Here is a 27,017-nt window from a genome sequence, read left to right on the forward strand (position 1 = left end):
TCTCCCTTTATCAAGTTGTTTTTGCGGCTATTCCTCCCCCCGTTATTCTCTTTACTTGATCTTCTGCTCTTACACTCTCAACTTTGCTTTCCTGACCCCCCCCCCTTATGTGTCTCCTTGCTCGTCATTCATTTAACTCCTCCTTTAAGAATTCCTTCGAAACAATCCTCCCCATTATTACCGTACCCTTCATCCACTGCTCACATCCTTAACTACCTCTTTCTACTTGACTTATTAGTCACTTCTTCCTCTCCTTCTTTTTTTTAATTTCTCTCCATTTCTGCATCACTCTCCCTAAACCATACCCCCTTTTTTTCTTTTCATACCTCCCTCCCTCTCTCCACCACCTTCCTGACCTCTCTTAGGACAAACAAGCAGGTAAAAGTACAGTAAACACACACACACCTACACACACACACCTACACACACACCTACGTAAGCACTACACACAGACACAACCTGAGCAAAGTCTCCTGTGTAGGTGTGTTTGTGTATGAGTGTGTGTGTGTGTGTGTGTGTGTGTGTGTGTGTATGAGTGTGTGTGAGTGTGTATGAGTGTGTGTGTGTGTGTATGAGTAGGTCACAGGTATGAAGAGACAGACCTCTTTCAGTCCTGTCCACGGAGACTAGAGGTGGATATGAAAGTCCTCTTTGAGTAGAAGGTCATAGCATGGGAAGACACACACACACACACACACACACACACACACACACACACACACACACACAGAGGTCCTCTAAACCCCTTTCCATCACTGCTCATAGCACACTTTCCCTCTTGCTCACACACACACACTGCCTCTCCATGTCTTCGTCCCCCTCTTTCAGACACACACACACACACACACACACACACACACACACACACACACACACACACACACACACACACTACCTCTTGACAAACAGACGTGTGTTTGGACAGTCTCTGTTGCCTCTGTGCTCTTCACTCAGCAAACAGCAGCATTCCTCTGCTCTCTCACACACACACACACACACACACACACACACACACACACACACACACACACTGAACATTCCCATCCCTGGCCCCCAGGACTGGACCCAACAAGCCCATCTACCCCCCAACACCTCCCCAAAATACAAGACACTCTTTGTCCTGCTACTCTTGACTCACACTAACACACACACACACACACACACACACACACACACACACACACACACACACACACACACACACACACACACACACACACACACACACACACACACACACACACACACACACACACACACACACACACACACACACACACACACACACTGCTGTAAGTCATATAGTATTGGCCTGTTTGCCACTTAAAGAAGCTCTGGATTATCAAGAAGCTGAATGTGTGTATTGAAGTGTATGTGTGTGTCCGTGTGTGTCCGTGTGTGTCCGTGTGTGTCCGTGTGTGTATGTGTGTGAGCATAAAGCTGGTGCGGTCCACTTTGTGGTAACGTCACTCTTTCTAGTCTTGCCTCCAGCTCTGCCCTTTGTCACCACAAACAAAAGCGTCGACTTCCTTCTTCTAACCCTGCAGCAACAGTCCCAGACGACACGGCTAACACACTGCACTCCCCCTTTACTCCCCCCCTCCTCCTCCTCCTCCTCGTCATCCCCTCTTCTCATCTTCCATCTGTTGCTTCTTCCGTTTCCGATTGCCGTGGGTTAAAGATCAGTTATGAGGTCATATCCTACACGTGTAGCGACATCACAGAATTACCTGACCTATCAAAGGGCATGGACATGTAAAGGCGAACCCAGCTCAATTGCAAAATCTCATTTAACTTCAATCAAATATAGATGAGACAATTTTTTACTTTGTATTAGTTATTTTGATTAGTAGTATAAATTACTGTGATATCTATTTCAAGCATAACAACCTGCACCAGGAGCATGGAACGACGACACTGAAGACATCAATGATTCGCTCAATTTAAGCTAAATGTGCTAATAGAAAAAAAATCTCCGGCAGATTTTCTATTTAGTTATCGGTTCATTTTCAACACTTTTCAGACTGTTACGGATGCACTAGACGAACCAAGTTGAAATTCTGCAAACATCGTGTTAAATTCACAACCGAGTATATTGTCTGAGATAATCGTGAGTCCATTCGCTAGAGAAGTTTAAAATTCAACACGGCAGCTAACTGACTGTAGCATCTTTTCACATAATGCACTGTCACCCGCAAAATGTCCCACAACCTTCCTGACGAGTTGTTTATCAAATTCATCGGGACTTTTTCTGCAGTAGAAGTTTGTGTCGGTCTGCATCTGCATTAATAACTTCTCCCCCACATTGGAGTTTGTACGGTAAATGGTGAATGGTCTTGTAAAGCACTTTTCTAGTCTTTTCTGAGTCTGACCACTTGAAGCTCTTGGACAATTATTAAACCCGTTCACACCGCATTCACACACTCATGGCAGATGCTGCTATGTAAAGTGCCCAACAGCCCAGCAGTACTACTCCATTCACATGCCACTTGTGTAGCAGCTGGAGAGGTTTGAAGTTCAGCGGCTCGCCCAAGAACACTAGAGACGACATATACAGGTTGTTTTAATGTTACATCTAGGACTTAGCATTCCCAATGCGACGGTTACTGAAATAAATGCGAGGTCTGAGGTGCATGAGTTCAACTGGCTTCAGTGACAGCACATGTTTTTTTAATAGCTGCAGTCTAAAGCATCCAAGAGGAGCAACTATGTGACAGAGGAAGTCAAGACACAACCAGGAGAAATTCAGGATAAAGACTAGAGAATGAAATCCCCAGATGTAAAAGGAGAAATTTAAGAAAATGAAAAGGAGCAAGATACAAAAAGTAATAAAGGAAAACTTCAACGGCATATCCAAAATGATTATAAAAAAGTTCTAATGTGAGGCAACTGTATGATCCCAGGATGATTGTCAACCACATTGCCCTGCTCATCGTAAAAAACGAACACACAATTTCTAAGTCTTTCTTTTAGAAAATTTAACTTCTTCTGCCCAAGATTTACACAAGAAATAAACACACGTCTAAACATCCTGTGTTATATTACCACACACACACACCAGACAAGACACCGACCTAATATGTTGGAGCTTAGGTTACTGAGTCATTCCCAAAAAACAGAAAAAAAAGAAAAGAAAGAAACACAAACTTAACGTGATTTTGTCCAGCTGTCTGCACATAGATTAACATACGTACAGAGAGGCCGTGATGCAACTTTTTCAGATGTTTCCCATGATACAACTGTCAGAGACAGCTGCAACTGGGCCCCAACACACAACACACACACACACACACACACACACACACATGTGCAGAGCTGAGATGACTGCAAGGAGAGAAAGTGTTTGTCTCCTCTCTCAAAGGCTGACTCCTGCTTCAGTCTGAACACCACGTTAATACACACACACACACACACACACACACACACACACACACACACACTTGCATAGATATAGTCCTGGTAACACACAGTCGATGACTTCTTACATCCATAAAAAGGCACTAACTCACACACTTCAAAAACACACACACATCTATTCATCAGAGATGCTGACAGTGTGTGTGTAATTATCAAAGACAAAGTGTGTGTGTGTGTGTGTGTGTGTGTGTGTGTGTGTGTTAACGTGGTGTTCAGACTGAAGCAGGAGTCAGCCTTTAAGAGAGGAGACAAACACTTTCTCTCCTTGCAGTCATCTCAGCTCTGCACATGTGGTCGCCACATTGAAAGGAAACGCAGACCCTCTTGGGAAAGCATGTGTGTGTGTGTGTGTGTGTGTGTGTGTGTGTGTGTGTGTGTGTCAGCCCTAAGGAGCCTGTTTGTGAGCTGACCTACATACAAAACAGCTCCACTCAGATGGATTTCCCAAAAACAGAGACATAAAAAACACAACAACAAAAAACATGGAGTTACTAAATAGACACAGTGTGTTCACTTTATCTCATAATTACAACAACACACACACAACCTTTGTATTCCCTGTGAGAGCCCCATGGAGGCAGCTGTCTGATCTCCATGGGTACTTGTGTCACTGTGTGTGTGTATGTGTGTGCACACATCTGTGTGTGTGTGTGTGTGTGTGTGTGTGTGTGTGGGTCAGTTGTGACGTGGCGTTGCCTGGAAGTTATGTAAGCATCGGCAGGGTAATGTTATCTGTCCTCGGTGCTCCAGGAGCAAGACACTCCCACGACAGCTTCCTTTGCTGCCTGTCCAATACACACACAAACACACACCAAACACACACACATTAGAGCATGACCTTTTGTCAAATCTAAGACATAAATATGAAACAAATCCCCATGGGTCTTTAAGTCAAATGACACAGCTACTAGAAGCTCCGGGGGGGGGGAGAAAAGGAGACAGAGAAAAAAGAAAAGAAGAGAAACAGAATGTGGAGCATGATGGGAAATGTAGTGGGGGGGAAAAAAAGGTAAGAAAAAAAACAGAGGTAGAGGATAGGGAAGCGAGAGGAGAGAGAGAGAGAGAGAGAGAGAGCCTGTGGTTGCAGGAAATGTGGGAGACAACTTTAAAATAGCACAGTGTTCTGTATATATACATCCCGGGTTGGTGTGAAACATGTGATTCTAAACACACAAGCACACACACACACACACACACACACACACTTCAGTCTATCTCCGGTGAGTCAAGTCCGGCTGATATCTTTGCACTGGACGGGGTGAGGTTCAGTGATGGAGGAGGAAGTCAGGACTTCCTGCGCTGCCCTGCCCTCAGTAACTACACCGACACGCTGCAGAGTGACGCACACACACATACATGCACATATATAGACAGAAAGAGACAGCTGATGTGCTTGTTATGTACGTGACAACCATCTGCGAACGAGTGTAAAAAGAAATCAGATACACAAAAACCTCTGAGCCTGAGTGTGTTTTCTGTGCGTCAGTTATTTGAGCAGGAAGCTGATTTGCTGTGGAATGTTTATCACAAGCTTACGGTGTGTGTGTGTGTGTGTGTGTGTGTGTGTGTGTGTGCGTGCGTGTGTGTTGGCGTGGAGGTATGTGGAAGCACATTCCTCAGGACGAGCGAGCCTCCAGACTTCTCGCCCTCTCTGTGTATAAAGTTGCATCACACTTTGTCATGGGAGAACAAGGAGAACGCATTCTCCGATCTGCCAGCTGATGAGTCCTACACATGCCATGACGACTCCATTAACGTGCGAAATCAATATTGAATATTAAAGAGCAGCAGAAACCATCGCTGTGAAGGCTTGTAAAACCAGGGCTGAGTTTTACTAGCTCACTGGCAGGCGCTCATATTTCAAATTGAGAACATGCTCTCCGCTGCAACACATGATGGGAAAAAAGCAAAAAGAGGGAAAACGGTTGCAGCAACAGCGGAGACAAACTTTCCACCTCTGCTTGTGCAAAGCAGACTCTCAAAGCCAAATGCTGGTTGGGTTAATATGACGGTGAAGAGGTTGGTTGTGATATAGAACTTAAGCACTTGACCCTTCAGCTTCATCTCTGTAAATTGAGTATTTCAAGTACTTGTTTGGTGCTTGAATTATATTCCTAATAGCAATGTTTGCCTATGATATGGATCGGCCAGTTATTCGAGGTCAGCGCTGATTCCCAGGTAATCTTAAACACTTTATTTATTTATAACCTTCATTTACTACTGTTTCCTCCAATAAGATCAAATGTGTTTTTGTCTTTCTTATACACTACAGGCTGATACAGCTGCAGAACTTTAGGTTTTTAACATTCTATTCCACATAGAATGAATCTAAGAACATTTTATTTTGAAGGTTTTAAAAAATGTTTTCAAAAACTCCTGAGGACTAATTATTTCTCAGAGACTTCTTTTGGTTCAGTTGAGCTATTCTTCCATATCTTCAACTTCTTACAAAAACATTTCCAATGGTTTCTAGGAATATGCTGTGAACCCATTAAACCTTATCCAGTCATGATCACTGTGTAAACGCTGCTTCAGCATACAGGCCCAGATCTGTTCAACGTAGCCCCGAGTGCCAGCTCACAGACCTCCACCCAGACGCTGCCGACCTACTTCTGCTGCTGGGTTCACTCCAGAGGAGAGCAAACGTAACGTCTGGAGGGACAGCGAGCCCAGCCTTGCTTTGTTTCGATAGATCTTGACATGCGCGCACGCACACACACACACACACACACACACACACACACACACACACACACACACACACACCTGATAAACACACACCTTTGCAGCCACAAAAACACGGTCGCAGACAAATGCCTGAATTAACACCTTGGCATATGTGCATAAACTCTTAAGATGTCATGCTGACATGGGCGCACACACACACACACACACACACACTTCACTTTGTAAAACACACTGACATTGAAAGAGTTCACACGAACAGAAATCACCTTGGCATAAAGAGCAAATTAGGACACACACACAATAATACATTCACAAATTCAGACATAACAACTTGAAACAGAGACGCAAACACACACACGCACACTTTAACTTTAATCCCATGAGTCTATTCTTGGATTTGCTATAATTGTTTTGCGATCGGTAACTATGCAACCCACACACACACACATAACACACACATGCGCACACACACACACACACACACACTGCACGCAGCGACACACTCCACTTATCTCTCTTACTATACATGCAGGGTTCCTGACGTACATGTGAGAGCAAGCACGCGTACAGGCAAAAACACACAAAAGAACCAGACACTGATGACTCATTGTATCCATTCGTTAATCAAATCTAAATGTCCACAGGGGGAGAGAGGCGGAGAGAGGGAGAGAGGGAGGGAGAGAGAGAGAGAGAGAGAGAGAGAGAGAGAGAGAGAGAGAGAGAGAGAGCAAAGAAGGGCAACAGCTGTTGGTGTGTAAACAGACCCAGTCTAATGATCAGCCCTTCTTTTTCTTTTTCTCTTACTCCCCCCAAAATCCTCAAGATGAAAGTAATCTTCAGACCTTGACCCACAAAAGGAGCAGCCATGCTTTAAGTCATTTTAACTTATTTTTTTTCCCCCCCTCTGTGATCAAGCTGCTACGTTTGTACGCAGCTGTACTCCTCTCCCTCTCTCCTCCTCCTCCTGCTATCTCTCCACATGTTAATGTGGGGCATTCCTCGCGTATGAGTCACAGTCTGAACAGCACCAAGTTTGTGTCCACCACAAAGAGTCGAGAAGAGAAAGTAGAGTGTGAGTAGGGGAGGAAGAGACGAGAAGGAAAAGACAAGAGGAGTAGAAGAAGAAGAAGAAGTTGTGTGAATGCCAGTGGGAAGAGGAAAGCAACACTGGAAGTGTGTACATTAGCAGGGACTTTCCCTCACTCCCAAACTCTGAATTCCACCTTTTGTGAGATTGTTTGAGAGTGTGTGTGTGTGTGTGTGTGTGTGTGTGTGTGTGTGTGTGTGTGTGCATATTCCAAAGCTGTTGATCAGATAAGCAAGAAAGATCAGATATAGCAGGGGTTGTGTGTGTATGCAAAAAGGGGGAGGAGTCTAGAAGAAGTATGTAGGTCAAACTGACTTCTATTTAAGACTGATATCAAAGCTTTTTTTTTTTTCTCTACCAGTCACTCCGATCATTCCTCGACCTCCGTGTTCGGGCCCTCCCATCAACCGCCACACACTCCCCACCCCCACCTCAACCAATCAGAGCAAAGCTAAAAAAAAGAAAAAAATACACACAGAGGGGCTTCCCTGAGAAATCTAAACACACATGATGTAAACAATCACATGTGTAGTCTCTGCAGCTGTGCAGGAGGCCTCAGGAACCTCAGGCACACTTGATTTCTTCCTTCAAAGTCCTTTCATGTATCCCATGAGCACTTGCAGCCACTACAGCCACATGTCATCAAAAGGGATTCATCCAGTCTGGATGGATTGAATCCAATAAGCAGCAACACATGGAGCATAGTCGGAGTTTTAAAAAAGGAAACTGTTTTAAATATACATTTTAGAGACAGAACGGAGATGGAAATCAGGGACAGAGAGAGAGTGGGGAACGACGTGCAGGAAAGAAGGCACAGGTCGGATTTGAACCCGGGCCACCCGCTGCAAGGCCTGCAGCAGCTCCTCCTTTGAATCATTTAAATTCAATTTAAAAAGCAGCCGTATCACTAAATGCAAATCTTTTAAGATTATCTGTCGATGAATTAGGATAAATCAATGAATCCTTTACACTGTAAAATGTAAGAAAGCTGTAAAAAGAAATGCTCTCAAAACTTTCCAGAGCCAAAAGGGAAGTCAACAACACCAAAGTGATGCATGGATAATCACATATTCGGCAATGATATTTATTTTGATCGATTAATTAATTGTTGATTACATCTCCAGAAAAACTGTGGAAATCAACAAAACTAAAGGTTGCATTCAAATATAGAAAGCTGAAATCAGCAAGGGTTAAGACAATTGATCAGGTATTAAATATGTGCAGATGACTTGAGTGATTAATCAATGAATCATTAATGCTCTAAAGCAGCATGGAAATCAACAGAGCTTAAGTTGGCATTAAAGACGGTAAGAAACTGGAACATGCAAATATTTTACCAAAAAAAGGAACAAAAAAAGAATTTGCAGATGATTTTATTTTAACCGAATTATCAGTTAATCACGACAGCTCTGAAAAAAATACTACAAGATAGAAACAGAGAGGAGGAGACACATGCAGGGAAGCGAGGGAAGAAGTGGAGGAGGTCGGAAGAGAGAGAGAGAGAGAGAGAGAGAGAGAGAGAGAGAGAGAGAGAGAGAGAGAGAGAGAGAGAGAGAGAGAGCAGAGGGAACAAGGGTGGAGGAAGGGAGAAGTGCTCCAGCTGTACCCTGAGCTTCAAGGGAGCCAAGAATTTTTCATCCCTGGAAAAGCTCTCTTTATTTCTCTCACTCTCTGGAAACTTCTGTGAGCCGTCTCCTCTTCACAGCTGCTGTTCATGCACAGTCTTACATACGAAGACAGACTCAGTATTCTACGGATTTACCCCCCCCCCCAGCCCGTCCTCCAACCCCTGTGATACCCCTTAAAGGGCTATTCCACACAGCAAATACAGCTTTTAACTTGAGGCAGGCAGACCAGACCAACTCAGCAGCGCAGGGATGGCGGGGGTCATCACAGAGAGGAAGTGGCCTCGCCCGGAATGCATGGCAGCAGACACGACCAGACATGTAGCGTATGATTCTCTCACTCTCGTGCTATTCCTCTTTTTTTTTTTTCCTCCTCTCTTTTTCTGTCTCTCACCTCTTTATTTACCTTCATTCATTCTACCCTTTCATACCTTCCTCCTTCCCTTTTCTCCTCCTCCCTCCTTCTGCCTCACTGTGTGAGGGCATTGAGTTTGTACGTGAGCGCAGGGGCAGGGCATACAACAACAATCAACTCTCTCTGTGCACCTCACACACACACACATACACACACTAAAACACACAATCATACACTCAAAAGTCAAGTTCTTAGCCACCCTCTCTGTCCCTTTGTTTCTAACATTTGAGTGGAAAATGTTAGGAGAACAAAAAAAAAAACACAGGTATGCACACACACAAATTGTGCCCAGAGGGAATGCATTCCAGTACACACCACCTGGAGTTAGACTCCGTTCCCATGGTGACTAGTTTCCCTAAATCCAATGGGGACATAACAGTAAATTAAGACCCAAGAAACTAGCACTAAACATACTTCCAGAAATGGTTTTACAGTTAGCCCAAGGGAGTGGAAATGTGTAGGCTCTGCAAAAAGGCCCCAAACTGGATGCGTGCATGCACCCAAACACATAAGACAGCGTGTGTCTCAGCACATCATGTCAGCCTCAGGACAGACATCATGACAGGCGTGATCAATTAAAATATAATGCTTGTGTTTGGAGCACATTTTGTGACACAAACTGTAAAATCTTTGCAACACACTGGTCAGTGAGAATAACTCCAATTAACCGTGCATGTAAACAAACTGACTGTGCAAGACAAGTTGAGCAACAGTTACAGCTTGATTCAGTGATTTAACTGGACTACTGTCCTTGTCCCAGCATACAAGCACCAGGGGAGAATTGATTTATTGGCAGAAGTTTGTCGACTCCCCTTCTGTAGGTGGAGATATGCCTCGGCTTGTTAATATTGGAGCTTCTTCAGGTTGCTCGATTACGTCAAATAGCCATTCTGCGTTTTCCTTCCAGCCATGTACTTCAATATGTTTAAAGTCCTTCAGCTGACAACATTAACTTCCTCTCCTGGTCTGTCCGAAAATGCATGGTTGTCATGGTTTTAACTCGCCATGTTGACACGTGTCTTGTTTTCTTTACGGTATACTTCTACATATTTAAGCTGTTAAGACTTTGAAAAAACTGTGTTTATATCTTCTCCCCCAGCTTGTTTAGAGACACCTGGCTCGGCATAAACAAGAACCCGAAGAGCTTCAACCACGTTTCTCTTCAACCAGCTATTTCCATCCTCAACCATTAACATCCGTGGGCTGCGGGTGCAGAAACACACACTACAGCAGAAGGCTGGAGAAAAAAAAACAGAACCTCCTCTGCGCGCTCGTGCAGTGATGCAGCGAAAGCAGCGAGAGGAACATCAGCACGGTCCAACCAGCTGAGACGAACACTGAGGAAGGGAGAAACTGAGACGAAGGTAAAAAAAAAAAAAAAAAAAAAAAAGGACAGCGAGGTTTATAATGATGAAGGCTGAGTGAAAGAAGTGACAGAAAAACCCTGAGAGGGAAGAAAACAAAGCGTACATCTTCTTCGCTTTATCTTTTTGACATTTCTTTGTCGTTTGTTTCTTCAGACTTTTGAAACTAGGAAGACAAACGAGGCTTGAAACCAAAACCGTCTCCATGAATGTCACTGACTGATCAGTACAACCTGACTGATAAAGGATTGTTACGCTGATACCTTTGACAAATTTTAGAGCAAAAAATGTTCACAGATGGGGCGCCCTCCAGACGTGCGGCCTGGGTTAGAATCCGACCCTTGGTTCCTTTTCCCACGTGTCGGTCCCCACTCTTTCTCTCCCCGGTTTCTGGCTCGATCCACTGTCCTATCGCTTTAATAAAATCATACAAAGCCCAAAAAGAAATCTTACAGAAATATATATGTTGGCTGATAAAAGTCAATCTATGAGCTGGATTACAAATGCTTACTGAGCAAGAATTTTGGACTGTCAGCTGTAAGGCAGTGATGTGCATAACTTAAGACAAATGTGATGTGAAAATGTTAAATATCAAGTGTTGCGTGTATTGGAAAAACTAAAACCTGATATAAATCCATCTGAGATGAGTATGAGTATTGGTGTGATAATATCGGCCTTCTGATATTGGTCAGATATCACTTGTCATCATATCAGCATGATTTGTAGTTAGATATATCAACTACTTGGTGGTCTGGCTATTGTATTAACAGTGATGTCATCTCCCATAACAACTATAGTCGCTTCTGGCTGACACACAGTGATGAATTCCTCCATTATCATGGTTGGAAATATTCACTTTAGACAATTACTATGACAACAGCAAGAAAAGGGAATCTTTGCACCACAACACAAGACGGTTCAGTAAGAGGTCAGTGAGAAAAATCATCAACGTTCCTTAATATAATCAGGTTCTTGAGGAGAACAAAGGGGGAAAAAACACAATATTGTAGTTAAATACAATCAGATTCAGCATCATTCGACAAGTCTGCTTTATTGCAGTGCAACATCACATTACTCAAGTCCTTTCTGTCCGATAAAAGACTTCCGCCTAATGCATTTTATTGAGTCCTCCATCTCGACTACTACGGGCAGAAATAAGGTAAGTGGACCGTCCTTAATGACAGCAGACATGATCGATGACGGGAGCACAGAGGAGATATGACACAACAGAATGAGGATGCAGCCACAGAGACAGTTACAATGAGGGAGAGAGAGAGAGAGAGAGAGAGAGTGTGCAAACAAGCAAACACACATCTGCTTGTGAAACTAGCAAACAGATCTTGACATGATTCACACACACTGCTCTGTCCAAACGGCCAGACACGCAAAGAAACACGAGCACACAGCTGGTGCAGAGACCACATCTGGGAGGTCACACAAACAGTATCCACTACAACCAGAGTCTTAAGCCGTTTTCACATGTACACTCCTGAAAATATCTAGATACTTTCAGGAGGAGGACAGGATATTCTCCTGACCTGACTCCTGAGGTAAGAAGACGCGGAAGTAGCGGACTAAGCAACAGAGTCCACTATAGGATGCTTTAATGAGAATATTTGCCTTTTTTATCAATGCCACATGTTCAACAGAATCACACTTTAAACAAAAGAGTGGAGAACAACATACTGACGAACACAAAACCTAATGCAGCCGTTTATTTACTTGCATGGAGGTCATAGCGGTTGCATGCAAACACTCTATGCACCGTGCAGCAGTCAGTACATATGCGTCACTCCCCCCTCCCACTGGCTCGAGTTGAATTCTCCGGAGAATATCCTGCTGCATTCTCACATCAACCCACTCGGACTTGCTGCAGAAAAATGACTAGGGGGCTGGCAGGAGAAACTCCGGGTAGAATCCAAACTAAAAATGTGGTTGTTTGCGTTCCCACATTCAGCTCCTCCAGCAAATATCAGGAGTTTTTTTTTTAATGATGTCACATCCTGGCTGGCAAGTCACTGCTTCCTGCATTTTCACCCCCTTGGCCTCATCATCCCTCATAAAAGTCCAACAAAGGGCAAACAACAGAGCAAACCAACACAGCTTTGTAAAGCACACATAGACACACACACGTAAGCACACACACACGCATGTTAACACACTCGCATTCCATAGCAGGGTGCTCTAACACACCCTCTAAAGTCTTGCCCTTTGATGTGAGTGTGGGAAAGCTCAGGGGAATGGTCTTAGTGGGGGAGGGTGGAGAGAAAGGGAGGGGGTGGGGGGGCGAGAGGAGTGTACCGTATACATGAGAGCAACAGTGTGTGAGATAGATGGGGAGCAAGGGGAGGGGGGGGGAGGCTGAGGGGAAGTTGACCCCCGGAGCACTGAGAGGTCATTCTATTTAAACAGGAGATGGAGACATACACACACGCACGCACGCACACACGCACGCACGCACGCACGCACGCACGCACGCACGCACGCACGCACGCACGCACGCACACACACACACACACACACACAGAGTGCATGCTGATTCAGAAACAGTGGTTGACTGCTTCAAAAGTGGCACAAAAAGCAAAACAGAAAAGTCTCAGATAAACGAGAGAGAGAGAGAGACAGAGAGAGCAGGTAAAGACAACATCAACATAACTGAAACTGAAAATACCTGCCAACTCTTTAATATTTCAGAGCAAACATGAATTATTTTAGTCACAGTGCAGCTCCCAGAAAGACTTTCTGTGCCCTGAGGATATGGAATTTGTTGGGCGTAATTAAATTCTATGCGAACTTTCAGTCCAAATAAAGAAGCACAATTAAGCCAGTCGAATTTAGCAATGGTGTGGCTAAACAAGCCGTGCTAAACAACCATCCCACAAATACAATCATCGTCTTGCCTCTCCAGGATTTATCTGAAGGTAGAGGCAGACAAACTGTGTAAGGAGGAGAGAGGGAGAAGTGAGCAAGGGGGATGAAGGTTTCCGATGAAAGAATCTCTTTGGCTGCTGTGTCGGGCTTCTCCAGGCTGGTTGTGCCTTGGCAGAGCATCTGTGTGTGTGTGTGTGTGTGCATGTTTGCATGCATGCACCGCAGTGCAGCAGCTAAACAGAGGTTACTTTATATAAAAGCTGGGTCCTGCTTGAGCTCCGAGGTCTCTGTAATCTCGCACTCGGTTGCACACATACACACTTGTACCTACGTGCGCCAAAGTGCAAACACACACGCAGGCACACGAGCAGATGCAAAAAAAAAAAAAAAAAAACGCCGAGCATTGAGGTCTGAGTAATCACACCGAGGCTCTGTCTAAGGAGCGACTCAGTTCTCCTTCATAGCACACTGCCACACTCCACCTCTCATTAAACCCAGTGACCTCCTCCACAAAGAGAGAGAGAGAGAGGGAGAGTTTGTGTGTGTGTGTGGCCTTCCACATTAATAATATGGGCATTCAAACATGACCCTGAAACCCCTCGGCCACCCGTCCAATTAACTGTCGTCGACTGTAGTAAAAAAGCACCTAAAAAAGCACACATACAGATGCAGATTGTGCTTTCGATGCTAAATTTTGCATGCGAGCGCACACAAGCACCCACACAAATAAACAGACAACCCGCCAGACTCCGACGAGGTCAAGACTGTGTTTTCTTTACTGCTGATGTGTGCCTGTGTGCAGTAAGCCATTCTTTGCTCTTTCTGTTCTCTGTCTTTCCACCAGTCACTGATCCATATCTGCACATTTACTGAGCACTGAATCTGCATCATCTGTGCCTCCGGGGCCTGCCCGGGTTGATCCCTCTGATTTCAGGGAAAAATTGAATTACACGGCGGGCAAAGAAACGGAGGCAGGCTGTAATTAGTTACAACATAGAGTATAAGGGGTGGTGGTGGTGGTGGTGGTGAGGAGGGGGGATTTTGTTCCAAAGAGAGAGTCAGTATCTGAGCCAAAACCTTCACACAGAGGGCAAGAGAAGGAGTGGGAGAAGAAGCGAGAGAGAGAGAGAGAGACAGACAGAGGGAGGGAAGAAAACAAAGGCGCCCTTTCAACTTACTTTGCTGACATCATCAAAGTGAGACAAGAGTTGGGGAATTCCCGTGTTACTGCCACCTCCTTCCGTCTTTAAGAGCCTCTAAGTGGATTATAATTCCAGGCTTTTCATGTTCTCATATCAGATTCTCAGAGAGTGAGAGACCATGGCTGCACTGACTTTACTTTTGACTTTTTGTTGGATTTAAACGTGCTTGGATTCAAGCATTTCTCCTAACTAACCCTTACTGCTGCGTTACTGACAGCTCTTCAAAAAGACATCAACAAAGGACCATCTTAAGAGTTTTTCCATGCATGCTCAACACCGATGTCAACCAAACAGTCTTACCAACACTGCCGACTATTATTTTTCGACAAAACAAAGAATGTCTAAACTCAAAGCTCAACCAATGTGACGCTAACTTCTGATTATGATGCATTCTTGTGCTGAAGGAAGGTTGAAACATTCAAAACAGCCCCTCGAGGCTGCAATCTAAGGCATAACACCCAGCAAAAATGCTGGATGTCATTTAAAAGGATTGTTTCAGCTTGTCTACCACGGGGCATCAACAGAACGTGAATGCAGAACTGTGCTGTGTCAAAGTGGAAATGCACAAAATGATTGTAGCAACTATTCCAGTGTGATAACTGCTAATACCATGCAATAACTGCTCTTGTACTTTTAGCATCCAATATTTTTCATGCTGTTTTTGTATAATAGTGTTTTCTTGGGGCTTCATGTCGCTGTGTTCAGTCTGTGCTGCTGCTGCTGTTAAATAGCTGCTAGACAGCTTTTAGTTGTCGTCATAAAAAAGACAATAAATATCTACTTATATTACTTATTATGCCACACAGTCAGGAATAACTAGTGTGATATTTCCCATGTGAGTTTTCTTTGTTTAAGGCAGGGTTGCTAGCTTTTTGAAAAGTGGCATGATTTTGAAAGTAGCATTCCCTCAGTGCTACGTCTGCACCTGTGGTCTACAACCACCGCCCCTCCCCTCTGTGTTCCCTCACAAGCCACGCCCCTCACTTACATGCACGAGCGGCGTTGCTCCAGAAGCGTCCCTCAGCTCATCGCTTGCCTTGTGTAGAAACTACGCCGTCTCATTCAGTGTTCAACACTAAACTTTTATACATTATACATGTAAAAACAAAAAATATTGACTATTTTACTACTCACAGCGGCCAACGACAAACTCACAGGACAAACTCTGTCATTGGTGACGCGCTTTGAGTGTTTGCTAGTGCACGTAAGGGTAGAGAACGAGCCGGGAGATAGGGAGGCATGATTGGTTTATCAGATTGGTACCTTGTGGCCGACATTGGTGGAAGTTTTCACATGCTTACAACTGCTACAGATATTGGATTTTCTTGGTTCCTTTTTGCAGAGCACATGAATTATTAATGTCTGTCAGGACCAAAAGACAATTTCAACCAAAATCTAAAAAAAATGTATCTGGAGAAAATGAGCAACCCTGCCTTTAAGCTTTATTTTTTTTTGATGAATGTTCAAATAATCAGTAATTTGTGAGAAATGTTGGGTCTTAAAGTGACACTCACAGAGCATCCACTAGGCTAATTAATATGCTATTATAATAATATAAGAGAAGAAGGACTGACCCTGGATGCATTGCAGTGAGCCGTCCTCCGCCCGGATGGTAAACGTCTCCCCCGGGTTCACCTGCACCAGGATCACCTGTACAAACACACAAACACAAACACACAGCACACACACAGATCGCAGTTAGAAAACACGGATTAAGTGCGGCAATAAAGAAACAGTTGTCACATGTAATGCCATAGACATGCATCCATCTTCAACAAGCACAAAAAAAACTGGACAGGCTGTCTCCTCTCTGGACAGCCAATCAGAGGTGACATAACACACCATAACCAGCCGATCAAGGAGAGGGATGGACACATAGAGTTCACACACAAGTGATTGAGGTGTTAGGTAAGCTTATGGAGAGACAATGCAGCTGTCTTGCACACCCTGATCTGAAAAAAACCAAACTGTCTGGGAGAAAACCCACTGAAACCAGTACATTCATATCAAACACAGCAGGATTAATAAATATAGATATTTATTCAACTAACAGGCTAGTGGAATACAACATTATAAACAAGTGAATGTGACACTCTCTTGATTTGTTTCAGCCAGAAGGGAGTGTGCATGCACCTTACCGTCATATTGTCGGCATACAGATTGTTGAGAGTGTACACATGGCTGTAGACATGAAACAGTTGACCCTCCATTACACACACACGCACGCACATGTATTCACGCACACACGAGCACAGCCCTGTCTATGCTCTACAGGTGTGACGTTGTAAAATCCTCATATCCTGCGCTCCTCCTGTAGTGTCTGCATGCTCTCCCATCTCTGCGCTAACCTGCTCCTCTCCCCATCACACTCGCACACACACACAGACACAGACACACACACACACACACTTCCTGCTCTGTCTGCAGCAGCGGCTGCAGTTGCTATGGGAACCTTAGCATAGTACAGGGCGACCCATGTCTCTCAAGGACTGAGAAAACCCCCTAAACAGACCATGTGGGCGTGTGAGTGAGTGAGTGCATGCACTGCATTTATGGGTTATGTAAAGTAAACCAGTTCGTATAATGGTTTATGTAATATGTCCATGTAGCAGCATTTATGATATGATTTAACAGAAGGACTGATACAGTAATCCTACAGTGTGATTACATTCTATTTTATATTTTGAACAAAAAAAGTTACAAAACAAATTCCTTGACATACAACCTGCAAAACTTCTAGATTTGGTGCAATGTGCAATTAGAGCCATTAAAAAACATCACATGGTCTGATTGGAGGCTTGTCACTACCGATTATATGTCCAAATAATCCACAAGTGTGTGGTGACAATACAATTATTTCACTTCTCCCGCTCGAGTCACAGCCTCCCCGATCTCGAAACCTAAATATCAAACATGTTTGATTTAACAACACGAGTGCCTTTATAACATCTCGTGACACTGAGGTGCAGTTGATCGTCCTCCACATATATTTATTTTTCTTCTGAGGTGATGATTGATCAGGCGAGTTTCCGTGAGAGATCTCTGTTTATTACTCCATTTAAATAGCAACTGTAAGATCAGTTAAACGTTAACACTACTACAAATATCAGATCATTGGTTTCAGAAATATGTTGGTAGCATGCTTTAATCAGTAACTTTGATATCAGTATTTATTGTGTATGTACAAATATGTAAAAAAATAACAGATTTATCAGTCCCCAGATGTGTTGAAAACTGGAACAAGCCTCACAGCAGGGTTTCTCAAGACCGTGGTAACATACTGAATTCAGGCAGCAGAGGGTTCTAATGGGAACAGAACCAAGAACCTCCTTTTTGGTATCATGTTGCCTTTTATCAGGTAGCCAATAATAGCATGCATGCTCCATCCACTAAAACACCAAACCTAGTAGTGGCTCCCATAATAGGGCTTTATTATGACATAAGGGAAAATGTTACATCTGTATGGATCAATGTTTTTGAAGGGTTCAATCACTGTTATTTCATACTAACATATCTTGCTGTATGGATCGTCAAGGAACAAGTTTCACTCTTGGCAGACACTTGGAAAGATATACTCCCTTGAATTATAGTTACAGTTATCTTTCATGTTATGATAGCACTTTGGGTCTTTATGGTTTTCTCCATGTTGGTCACATTTCTTAAAACGACTGCTGGACAATGATGCACGCTATCAATGTCTCTGATCTCTCTGCCTGCATGCACCAGAAGAACACACAGACACAGATAAACAAACACACATAAACAGGTGTAGGCAGGTATACACAGACAGACAGGAAAACTGATAGACAAGCTAGCAGACACAAACACAAACACAGAAGTATGTACTCAGTCTCAACACAGACACTGTGTGCCCACACAGACACTGATAAAAGACACACACAAGTAACCAACAAATACACACAAACATGGACACACACACACACACACACACAGGCATGCATGAGGAGTCAAATCTATATAATCATCGGTCTGGATCCCTGATTCCACACCGGGAACCATGCTGAAACTGCAGGGTGTTACAATAAAAAAAGAGCACATTAACTGCTGTGTGTAACAGCCAAAAACCTCCCCGACTGTTAAGTGTCGCGACCAAACCACTCCCCCACCACGCTTCCTCTGGGTTGAGAGGGAACAGAGCGGGGATGAGACATAAACATTATCATCATCACTCTCATCGGGCAAAAGCACACCGTGTAAGAATCTATCCCCATTAGACGCAGGTCAATTAACTGTGATGCTTTTAATTTCGATGATCGCTTCCTTTCGTCTGTCCAGCACTCAGACGGAGCAAAATGGCTTTGTACTTTGAAGGTGATCCAGTTGGCACCGCTGCCTCGGATAAGATCAGTCAGTCTCAGACAGAAGCAGTTCAAGCCTTTTCCAAAGTCATTTAAACTAAAGTCTGGGATGCATCAATCGTTTTATACCCTGCCATAAAAATAAAAAACATCTGTAGGATTGACTGATGCATGTGTATGTGCCTGTGTTTATTTTTGTTTCTGTTAAAGACCACATGTGTTACTGTAGCAGCTTTTCATTACCTGTTGCAAAAAAAAACAAAAAAAACCTGCGAGCTAGGTGATGACATGACAACAAAGAGCAGCTCCTGCACGACTGTTTGATGTGTGTTCTCGCGTGCATCTGGCCGGTGTTTGTATGGCAACACAGACATGTTGAGAGAAGTATTTGCATGTCAATTCTGCGAGGATAACTGAATGCAAATGACAGATGTGTGTGATGAATGTGTGTGAGTTTCACCTGCTGAGCTGCGTCACCGTTAACCATGTGAGGCATGAGAGAGACCTCGTTCAGGAGGGGGGGCGGAGCCAAGTCCAGTGGAATCTGGTCTGTCATCATCATTGTGACGTACATTCATGGAGAAATTCACTGAACTGCCCTACCTGTGAAGTACAGAGAGGGAAAGAGAGAGAATGAGGAACACGGAACATCAGCATTATTAAGTTAACCTTTACACAGACACCCACACACACACACACACACACACAACCTCTGACTAAAATACAGATGAATATTTTGACTGCAACTAGTGGAGTAAACAGTGTTCAACAGGAAAAGTTAGTATTATTGCCCTGTATTGGTTTAAAACTTCAAAATGGATTCCACAGCAACAAAAAAAGGAAACATCAAGGAAAGAAGGAAAATGTGTTTTTATGTCAAAGCTCTTGTGATGATCAATCATTTGGAGTCGATTTTGGCATCACCTGTGGTCAAACTGAACATCTGATCTCTTTGCCAGTCTTCTTTTGCACATGTTTTACTCGTCTTTTCTAGCAAAAAAATCTCATCCTGCTGTCTTTTAACAGTCAAATGTTACACTCATAGTGAATAATCGCTGTTTAAAATAAATGCCTGCTATGTCCAACACATGCCCGGTGCGAGCATTTACAGACATTATAAAAGTCGCCTACTAAATAAACAAAAGTTTAATCTTATCACTTGATTTGTTTGCTTAGGGGACAGATAATAGCCTAATGTTATTTCTTCACTTACAAGCTCAAGCTACTAGCACGTAAGCTAAGCTTGGCATAAACATTGTAATAAAGCAGAAACAGCTAGCCGGTTTGAAGCCCCCAGCATACACCTGACAACACTGCCAAAGCTAACTGATATATATCTTTAATTTAGTCAATTAGCTTAGCTTTATGTTTGGACATAATTGTTTTGTTTGGACGATGAATTAAATAAACTTATATTAACAAAAGAAAGTAGCTAGCTGTTTACAATTAGGCCTACTTCTTTTTTATGCTAGGCTAAGCTAACTGGCTGTAGCTTCATTCTAGACATAGAGCAGCATGAAGCCTTCATGTGTGCTTTCAGACGAAGGTGTTGCCAAAGTGCCTTTACATGTTGTACAAATATGAGGCCACATTATGTCAAGGTTGCATTAGCGGCCAATCTGGCAGTGTGTGTCTATCAGTGCCAACAGGGCAATTTCCTCATCAACAAAACAATTTTCCACTTCACAAAAGCGTGAAAACCTCATTGGGTTCTGAGGGCGCTCTTATTACGTTTCCATGTTTCCATTGGGTCTATTGTAATCACGCTGGTTCCGGCCCAATTTGGATAAGCAGTTGGATCAAAACCAAGATATACTTTTTTTATTAAAAGAGGTGCACTTGAAACACCGCAGTTACCGTATATAATAACACAAATAAGAATGAGCTAGCGAGAAAGAGAGGAAGGCTTTTATTCAACAAGAGGGGCATGTACACAAGAAGAACAATGAGAGACAGAGATGGAAAGATGGAGACAATAGACCCATTTTAGAAAAAGGTAAGAAAAGATTGTGTTCTCAAAGATTAACATTCCCTAACATGTTGTTCATCTGCTTACACTGACTTTGTAAAAAAATTACAACAAGTCAAATCATGTCCGAATACAAGAAAAGACATTAAAGAGGTAGAAGAAAAACAGAGTTGAGAGTGAAAGAGTTTTCAAAGCACTTCATCATCAACAATGGTGTTGTTAAAATAGAGGAGGGATTATAGAGAATATCCTGTTTGGAGGATTAATAAAAGATGGTATATTAGATGAATAAGGTCTCGCTTTGGTTTAGGGGAAAAGGGATAACTGCACCTGCTGTTTGCTTTGTAAAAAAAACACATCACACAGCCGATTAGTATTCCTTTGGAAACACAAAGCAAGCAAAGGGTGTCTTCTGAGGGCTTCTGGCGTCATTTGTGCGAGCGCTCATTGGGGAGGAACCCAGAGAGCTAAATTTGGAGATCCTTTTCTTTTTTTCTTTTTTTTGCTCGCATAATAATAGCAGTAAAACCAGAAAGTACAACTGTGAACAAAATTAAAACAACAACCAAAGCCGTTCATCTTAAGTGGAAAATAACAGGCCTTCAACTGAGAGGGCCAAAATTGTGTCCGCACCACTCTGCAGCCTGTGATGCTAACGCTAACTTTATCAGTGAAAACGTGGGGGTGTATTCAAACGCGGCAAAAAAAAAAAAAAAAATGATGCAGATACTCAACCCAAAGAAGTTCCCATGCACCTATGTCAGCAGTGAAGTACACAGTTTGTTGTTTCCTGGGGATATATTCACACAAACACGCACACATGGACAGACAAAGAGCCACAAGAAAAATGTGTGAAAGCTAACCGAGCACTCGCACAAACATGTACGCCTATGGCCTACGTGCGCACACACACATGTACAAATTCACACAGATTTATTGCCAGAGGTGGATTAAGGGATGACGTAGATGTTTCAAATCAACCCCGCTGAGTGACATCACTGCTAAAGAGCTACTGATTAATGCCTTTAATCTGCTATTAGCCCACACACACACACATACAGGATATACACACATACAGGATATACACACAGTTTGCAACAGGGATTTGCTTCTATATACTTGAAGTAAGTAAAAGATCTCATTCTGCTATCCATCACTGACATACATACACGGCTAATACACGCTGAAAACAGCTGTGTGTCTTCTCTTTCAGCTGGTCGTCGTCAAGCACCGACAAGGTCTTTGAAAAGGTTAGTTGATCACACAGCTGTGGCTCATACTGTTGCAACATAAACACACATACAGACACACTCACGCAACACTCAACATGTCTTTGTTTTTTTGCCCTTCAGACTCGAGCGCTTCTTTTTCAATGTTATATTTCGTTTTAGTCTCTATCTCTCTATCTTTTCTTTTCATTTTGAGCCCCGTTCCCAGCTCAGCCTGGCCATCCAGCCTTGAACACACTCACACACACACAGACACACACACACACACACACACAGTTGCGTCCAGGACACATCACAGACAGATGGTAACACCACTCTGAGCTCTGCCAGGAAAAAGAGAAGAGCGCAACAGAGAAGAAAGAAGGGAGGAAAAGAGGGAATGAGCAAATGAAGGAACGGCTAAAATGATAAATGGAGGAAATGCAGAGGAGGACAGTCAGGGACTTCTCCTCTAAAAACCCAGTGTTCTTTAAATAACCTCTCATTTCCTCAACATATTCATTATATTTCTACAATGTCTGATTCATCCACATTCAGGAAGAGAGGAATTTTCTGGAAATGTCCACATTTTTATAAACAATCAGAAATAACGACATTCTAATTAAAGATGAACATTGAATGCACAGGCAATGTCCTGCGCAGAGTCCTGTCAGTCTTTATATATCTGCGCAGGTGATGACAGGAAACATCATCTTGACAGCCAATGAGAAGATTCGCCGCACGCAAGAAGCCTGAATTACTTCTTCTCTTAATAACATCAAATGAACAACACGTTTTGCCTGCATGGCTTCAACGGGTTTGGATAAGAAGATGTAGCTGGATAACTTTTTGCTGACGCATTGGATCATGGGAGCTGTAGTCCCCCTTGTCAAAATCAAACCATTCCCACAACAAACATCTCGTCTTGTTTGCTTTTTTTTTTAATGAAAACAGGTTCATTATTGTACCTTTCTATATGAAGGCATGCAGACTAGAAACCGGAGGGAGAAGCAGCCTGACGGTAGCCTGAAGATAACAAAATCTGCCACATTGACACATTTTGTCTTGTTTGTTTAGCATGGTTTCATAATTAAGGGTTGAAGATTTCATGAGGTTCATTGTCAAACCATTTCTTATTGGCTTCTTTTAGAGCCAGCTTCATTTTTTACCCTGCTGCCAGTCCTCGCGCTAAGCTAACCCTAGTCTGGCTGTAGCTTCATTTGAATTATTTAAACTATATTTTAATAATTTAACTCTCAAATTAGCATATTCCAAGCATTTTAAATTGACCTTTCAAGCGATTATGGTCTTGATTATCATGTGTTGAGTTCAGCGTACAGATGTCTTATTTAAAATTTCTTGGCATTGTCATCGTCTAAGTAGAAACACTTAACTTTTTACAACAATTTGGAGCAACTGATGTGTGAAATTGCACTTCACAGAAGTAACTGAGCCAAAGTATGATTATCCAGTTGTCTAAGAAACATCAAATTGCGTGGCTTTTTGCCTTGTACGCTCAGTCATAATGGAAGTCAAATGTAGAAGGGAAAATGTAGATGAGCTCTTGTTTTGCAGCTGTTCTCTGTCGTGTTGTTCCACATGTTTCCTACAGGATCTAATGCACATATCTACAAGTTTAATGGATGAATGATGAATAATGGCCTTTGTTTTCCACTGGAATCATTACCAGATGGATGCTGCTGTTGATAGATTAAGAAATCGCCAAGCACACACACACACACACACACGCACACCCACACAAATACACACAGTGGTTTCCGTTCCCCAGTGGAATGTGGGAGGAATAAGGTGTCGATTCCCAGCAGGGATAAAATGTTAAATTGAAAAATTCCATGTTGAATCCATAAAACAATCACTTACTTGTTCGAGTGTATGAATGTTTGTGTGTGCATGTGCGTGTGTTTGTGTGTGTGTGTGTGCATGTATATGTGTCTGTGTCATTGGACAGAAAGCCCTGTGTAAGCAAGGAAACTGCCTCCCTAACATAAAAGATGCATAGAGTTAAAAACACACACCAAGATTTAGCAGTCACACACACACACACACACACACACACACACACACACACACATATACACAGAAGCCCGGAGATATTCAGCAGCAGCTCTGACCTCATAACACTGTGGCCATTACTCATACAGCCATTCATCATTCACACATACACACACACACACACCCAGTGACTCCAGTTTGTCCACCCTGATGAAGCATACTGGATATTCACAAACACATAACAGACTGTCTGACTGACTTCCAGTTGACTATACTTCACACCTCTCTTTCCTTACCACCAGTCAAACACACACACACACACGCACAGACACGCGCACAGACACGTGTACAGACACATTTTTTGCAACCTCCGAAAAACCTAAACCTCTTTGCAGAATCATATCGGGTATTGGAAACTTGCCTTGATTTAAAAAAAAAAAATATATATATATATATATATATATATATATATATATATATATATATATATATATATATATCTATAGCAAAAGTATCATTTGAGTTATTAAACACTAAAATTAAAAGCAGCGCGTGTTTTCCCCCCAAAACTCACACTTCCTACACATGAATGACTTATTCAATGAAACAGAAACAATGGCCTGACAGCATGAAACTGATCCCATGTCCACTTCTTCTTCTTCTTCTTCTTCTTCTGTCTCAAACCACAGATATTTTGTAAATGGTGTAAGGAAAACAAAACACTGTGACAGCATGCAGTTTCCAGAAAACCACAGGCGATATAACATTACATATGAGCTCACTGGACATATATGGGTTCTTCCCCCCCCCCCCCCCCAACAGTGCTGCACAAGTTGACGTCTGCTTTCTTTTAATGCTTTTTGCAGCTGAAGAGATCAAAGTCAGTCGTGTCCTGGTAATTCGTCATACAGTGCATTGCTGAATCAGTACATCAGCACGTCTGACTCTCTGAGTTTGTAGTTTTCCTCTGCTGCTTATGACAGGGTAAGAAAGTATTCATGCTCTTAAGTCCAACAAAAAAAAGTCAATGTTTGACTGACTTAAACATTTTTTAAGCCTTAAAATTGGCTTATATTAAGCTGTTAGACGTGGTATAACATCACATTTGATACAGCTTGGTCAAAGGACTTTTTAAAACTCATGTTCCTTTAAGAGTTGTTACAATGCCGGTGTCAAAATCCTGCATCGTCGAAAATGTGTTATGTGTAGGAGTGAGTGCACTATTCAATACATCAATCAGATACCATAATTCATAAGCACCTCATTAAATCCACTTGTTTCTTCTCTAAAACAGAGATCTTCTATTTTTATGGCTGCCTCTTAAAACTTCTGTTTCAAAGCTGCAAAAGTTTTAAAAATGGGCTCCAGAGTGCAAACTGTTGAAAATAGCCCCGTTCCCGTTGCCATGTAAACTGGGAATAAGCTGTTCTTCTGAAAACGGACACCTAGCAAATGACGGTTCAAGTCAAGAGTCGCATGTGGTAAGTGGACTACAACTACAGTGGCGGACTCCCTTCAAACTCCTCAAATTTACTGGCTTTGTAGTCTAGGGTCAATTGGAGTAGCAACCCCACCTCATCGTCAGCGCCCAAAGGTTGGTGAGTTAGTCATTTGACAACTACAACTACTGGTCTGGCCTGTAAACTACAACTCTTTGAGTAGATTTTTATGGGATGCGTTTGTCGTCATTGGAACCCAGAACTTTTTTGAATACATAAAAACACTAGTTTTCAGTGGATCGGAAAGTGTAGTCAGGAAAGAAAAAAACATAGATTTTCTGATATTTTTAGATCCTTGGGCATTAATATTTGGACTAAACAAAGGCTCAGTTTGTACAAGGAATTTCCATTTAAGCAGAAGAGCCTTGAGACTGTTTGCCTTTTGGGCTGTTTATAACATAATTCCAACTCCTCTTGACCTTCTGTCACATCAAGATATGAGTAGGACTTAAAACAGGCTATTGTTTGTGGCCACTTTGCTTACTTTTAACACAATATTATGCTAATGGAAAGACTGATAAACCGGTCAACAACAAAAGTGTTTCCTCCTGATTGACCTGCTGATTTCACTGTTGGAAACAGACGTTTACACACATTACAAACTGATTCTCTTAATAGTTGCTACTTGCTAACTTTGGGTCATTCTTTTTTTTTAGAGAAGCATGATGCATGCTTCACACATGACTGATGTGACAAATCCTTTTCAGTACATGTGTCTCAAAAAGAGATAAGCATTGATTTCAGATGTAATCCTGCTTGTCCCCAGGAGCGCCTTCATCACAGGGGCAGGCAGTGGAGGAGATAAATCTATAACGGTCAAGAAACTCGGAAAGAAGGCCGATTGAACTTTGAGAGCCATGCTAATCTGCAAGAAGAGTCTGTCACAGCTATATTTTGACATCAGAAAAGATTCTGCTTTGTTATCAACCTTACATACTGTATTGTGACGGAGGCCTTTGTTGTGTCTGGCAGAGGGTAAACATGGTACTCAAATTTATATTCTATTGCAAATTTGCTAAGAACTGTGTGGTTGTATCATATGTGGCCTGTGCTGTCTGATATTTGGATTACCATATGATTAATATGCCGACACAGTAATATGCACATGCTGATATCAAACCGGCATTCACAAACACTGATGTGCAGAGCACAGAATAGTGTGTGAGCATTAAATTGCATTAAGGTAATCATGGCTCAAAGAGCAGCTTGGCTTTTTTTGGTTGAATGTGGAAGGAAGAACATCAAAGAAGCATTGTTTCCTGTCCTGGATAACAGTTTAATGCAGGAACCATAAGCAGCAACACACTGTGCTAATATACACAGAGCAACAGACAGGACCA

At 42.6% G+C, this 27,017-nt stretch overlaps 1 protein-coding gene across 3 annotated transcripts in view; it reads right to left on the bottom strand.

Annotated features, from left to right (window-relative positions):
- The window catches only part of fndc3ba (fibronectin type III domain containing 3Ba), a 101,427-nt gene that overhangs the window by 53,771 nt on the left and 20,639 nt on the right, over positions 1 to 27,017 (bottom strand). For all 3 annotated transcript variants that reach the window (XM_065966694.1, XM_065966692.1, XM_065966693.1), the window contains exons 2-3: positions 19,449 to 19,591; positions 16,244 to 16,319 (exon numbers count right to left, since the gene is read on the bottom strand). In XM_065966694.1, the coding sequence (XP_065822766.1) occupies positions 16,244 to 16,319; positions 19,449 to 19,562 (190 nt within the window). In that variant the 5' untranslated portion in view covers positions 19,563 to 19,591. The remainder of the gene's footprint in view (positions 1 to 16,243; positions 16,320 to 19,448; positions 19,592 to 27,017) is intronic.

This window comes from Labrus bergylta, chromosome 18, assembly GCF_963930695.1.
Source record: "Labrus bergylta chromosome 18, fLabBer1.1, whole genome shotgun sequence".
Classification (NCBI taxonomy): domain Eukaryota; kingdom Metazoa; phylum Chordata; class Actinopteri; order Labriformes; family Labridae; genus Labrus; species Labrus bergylta.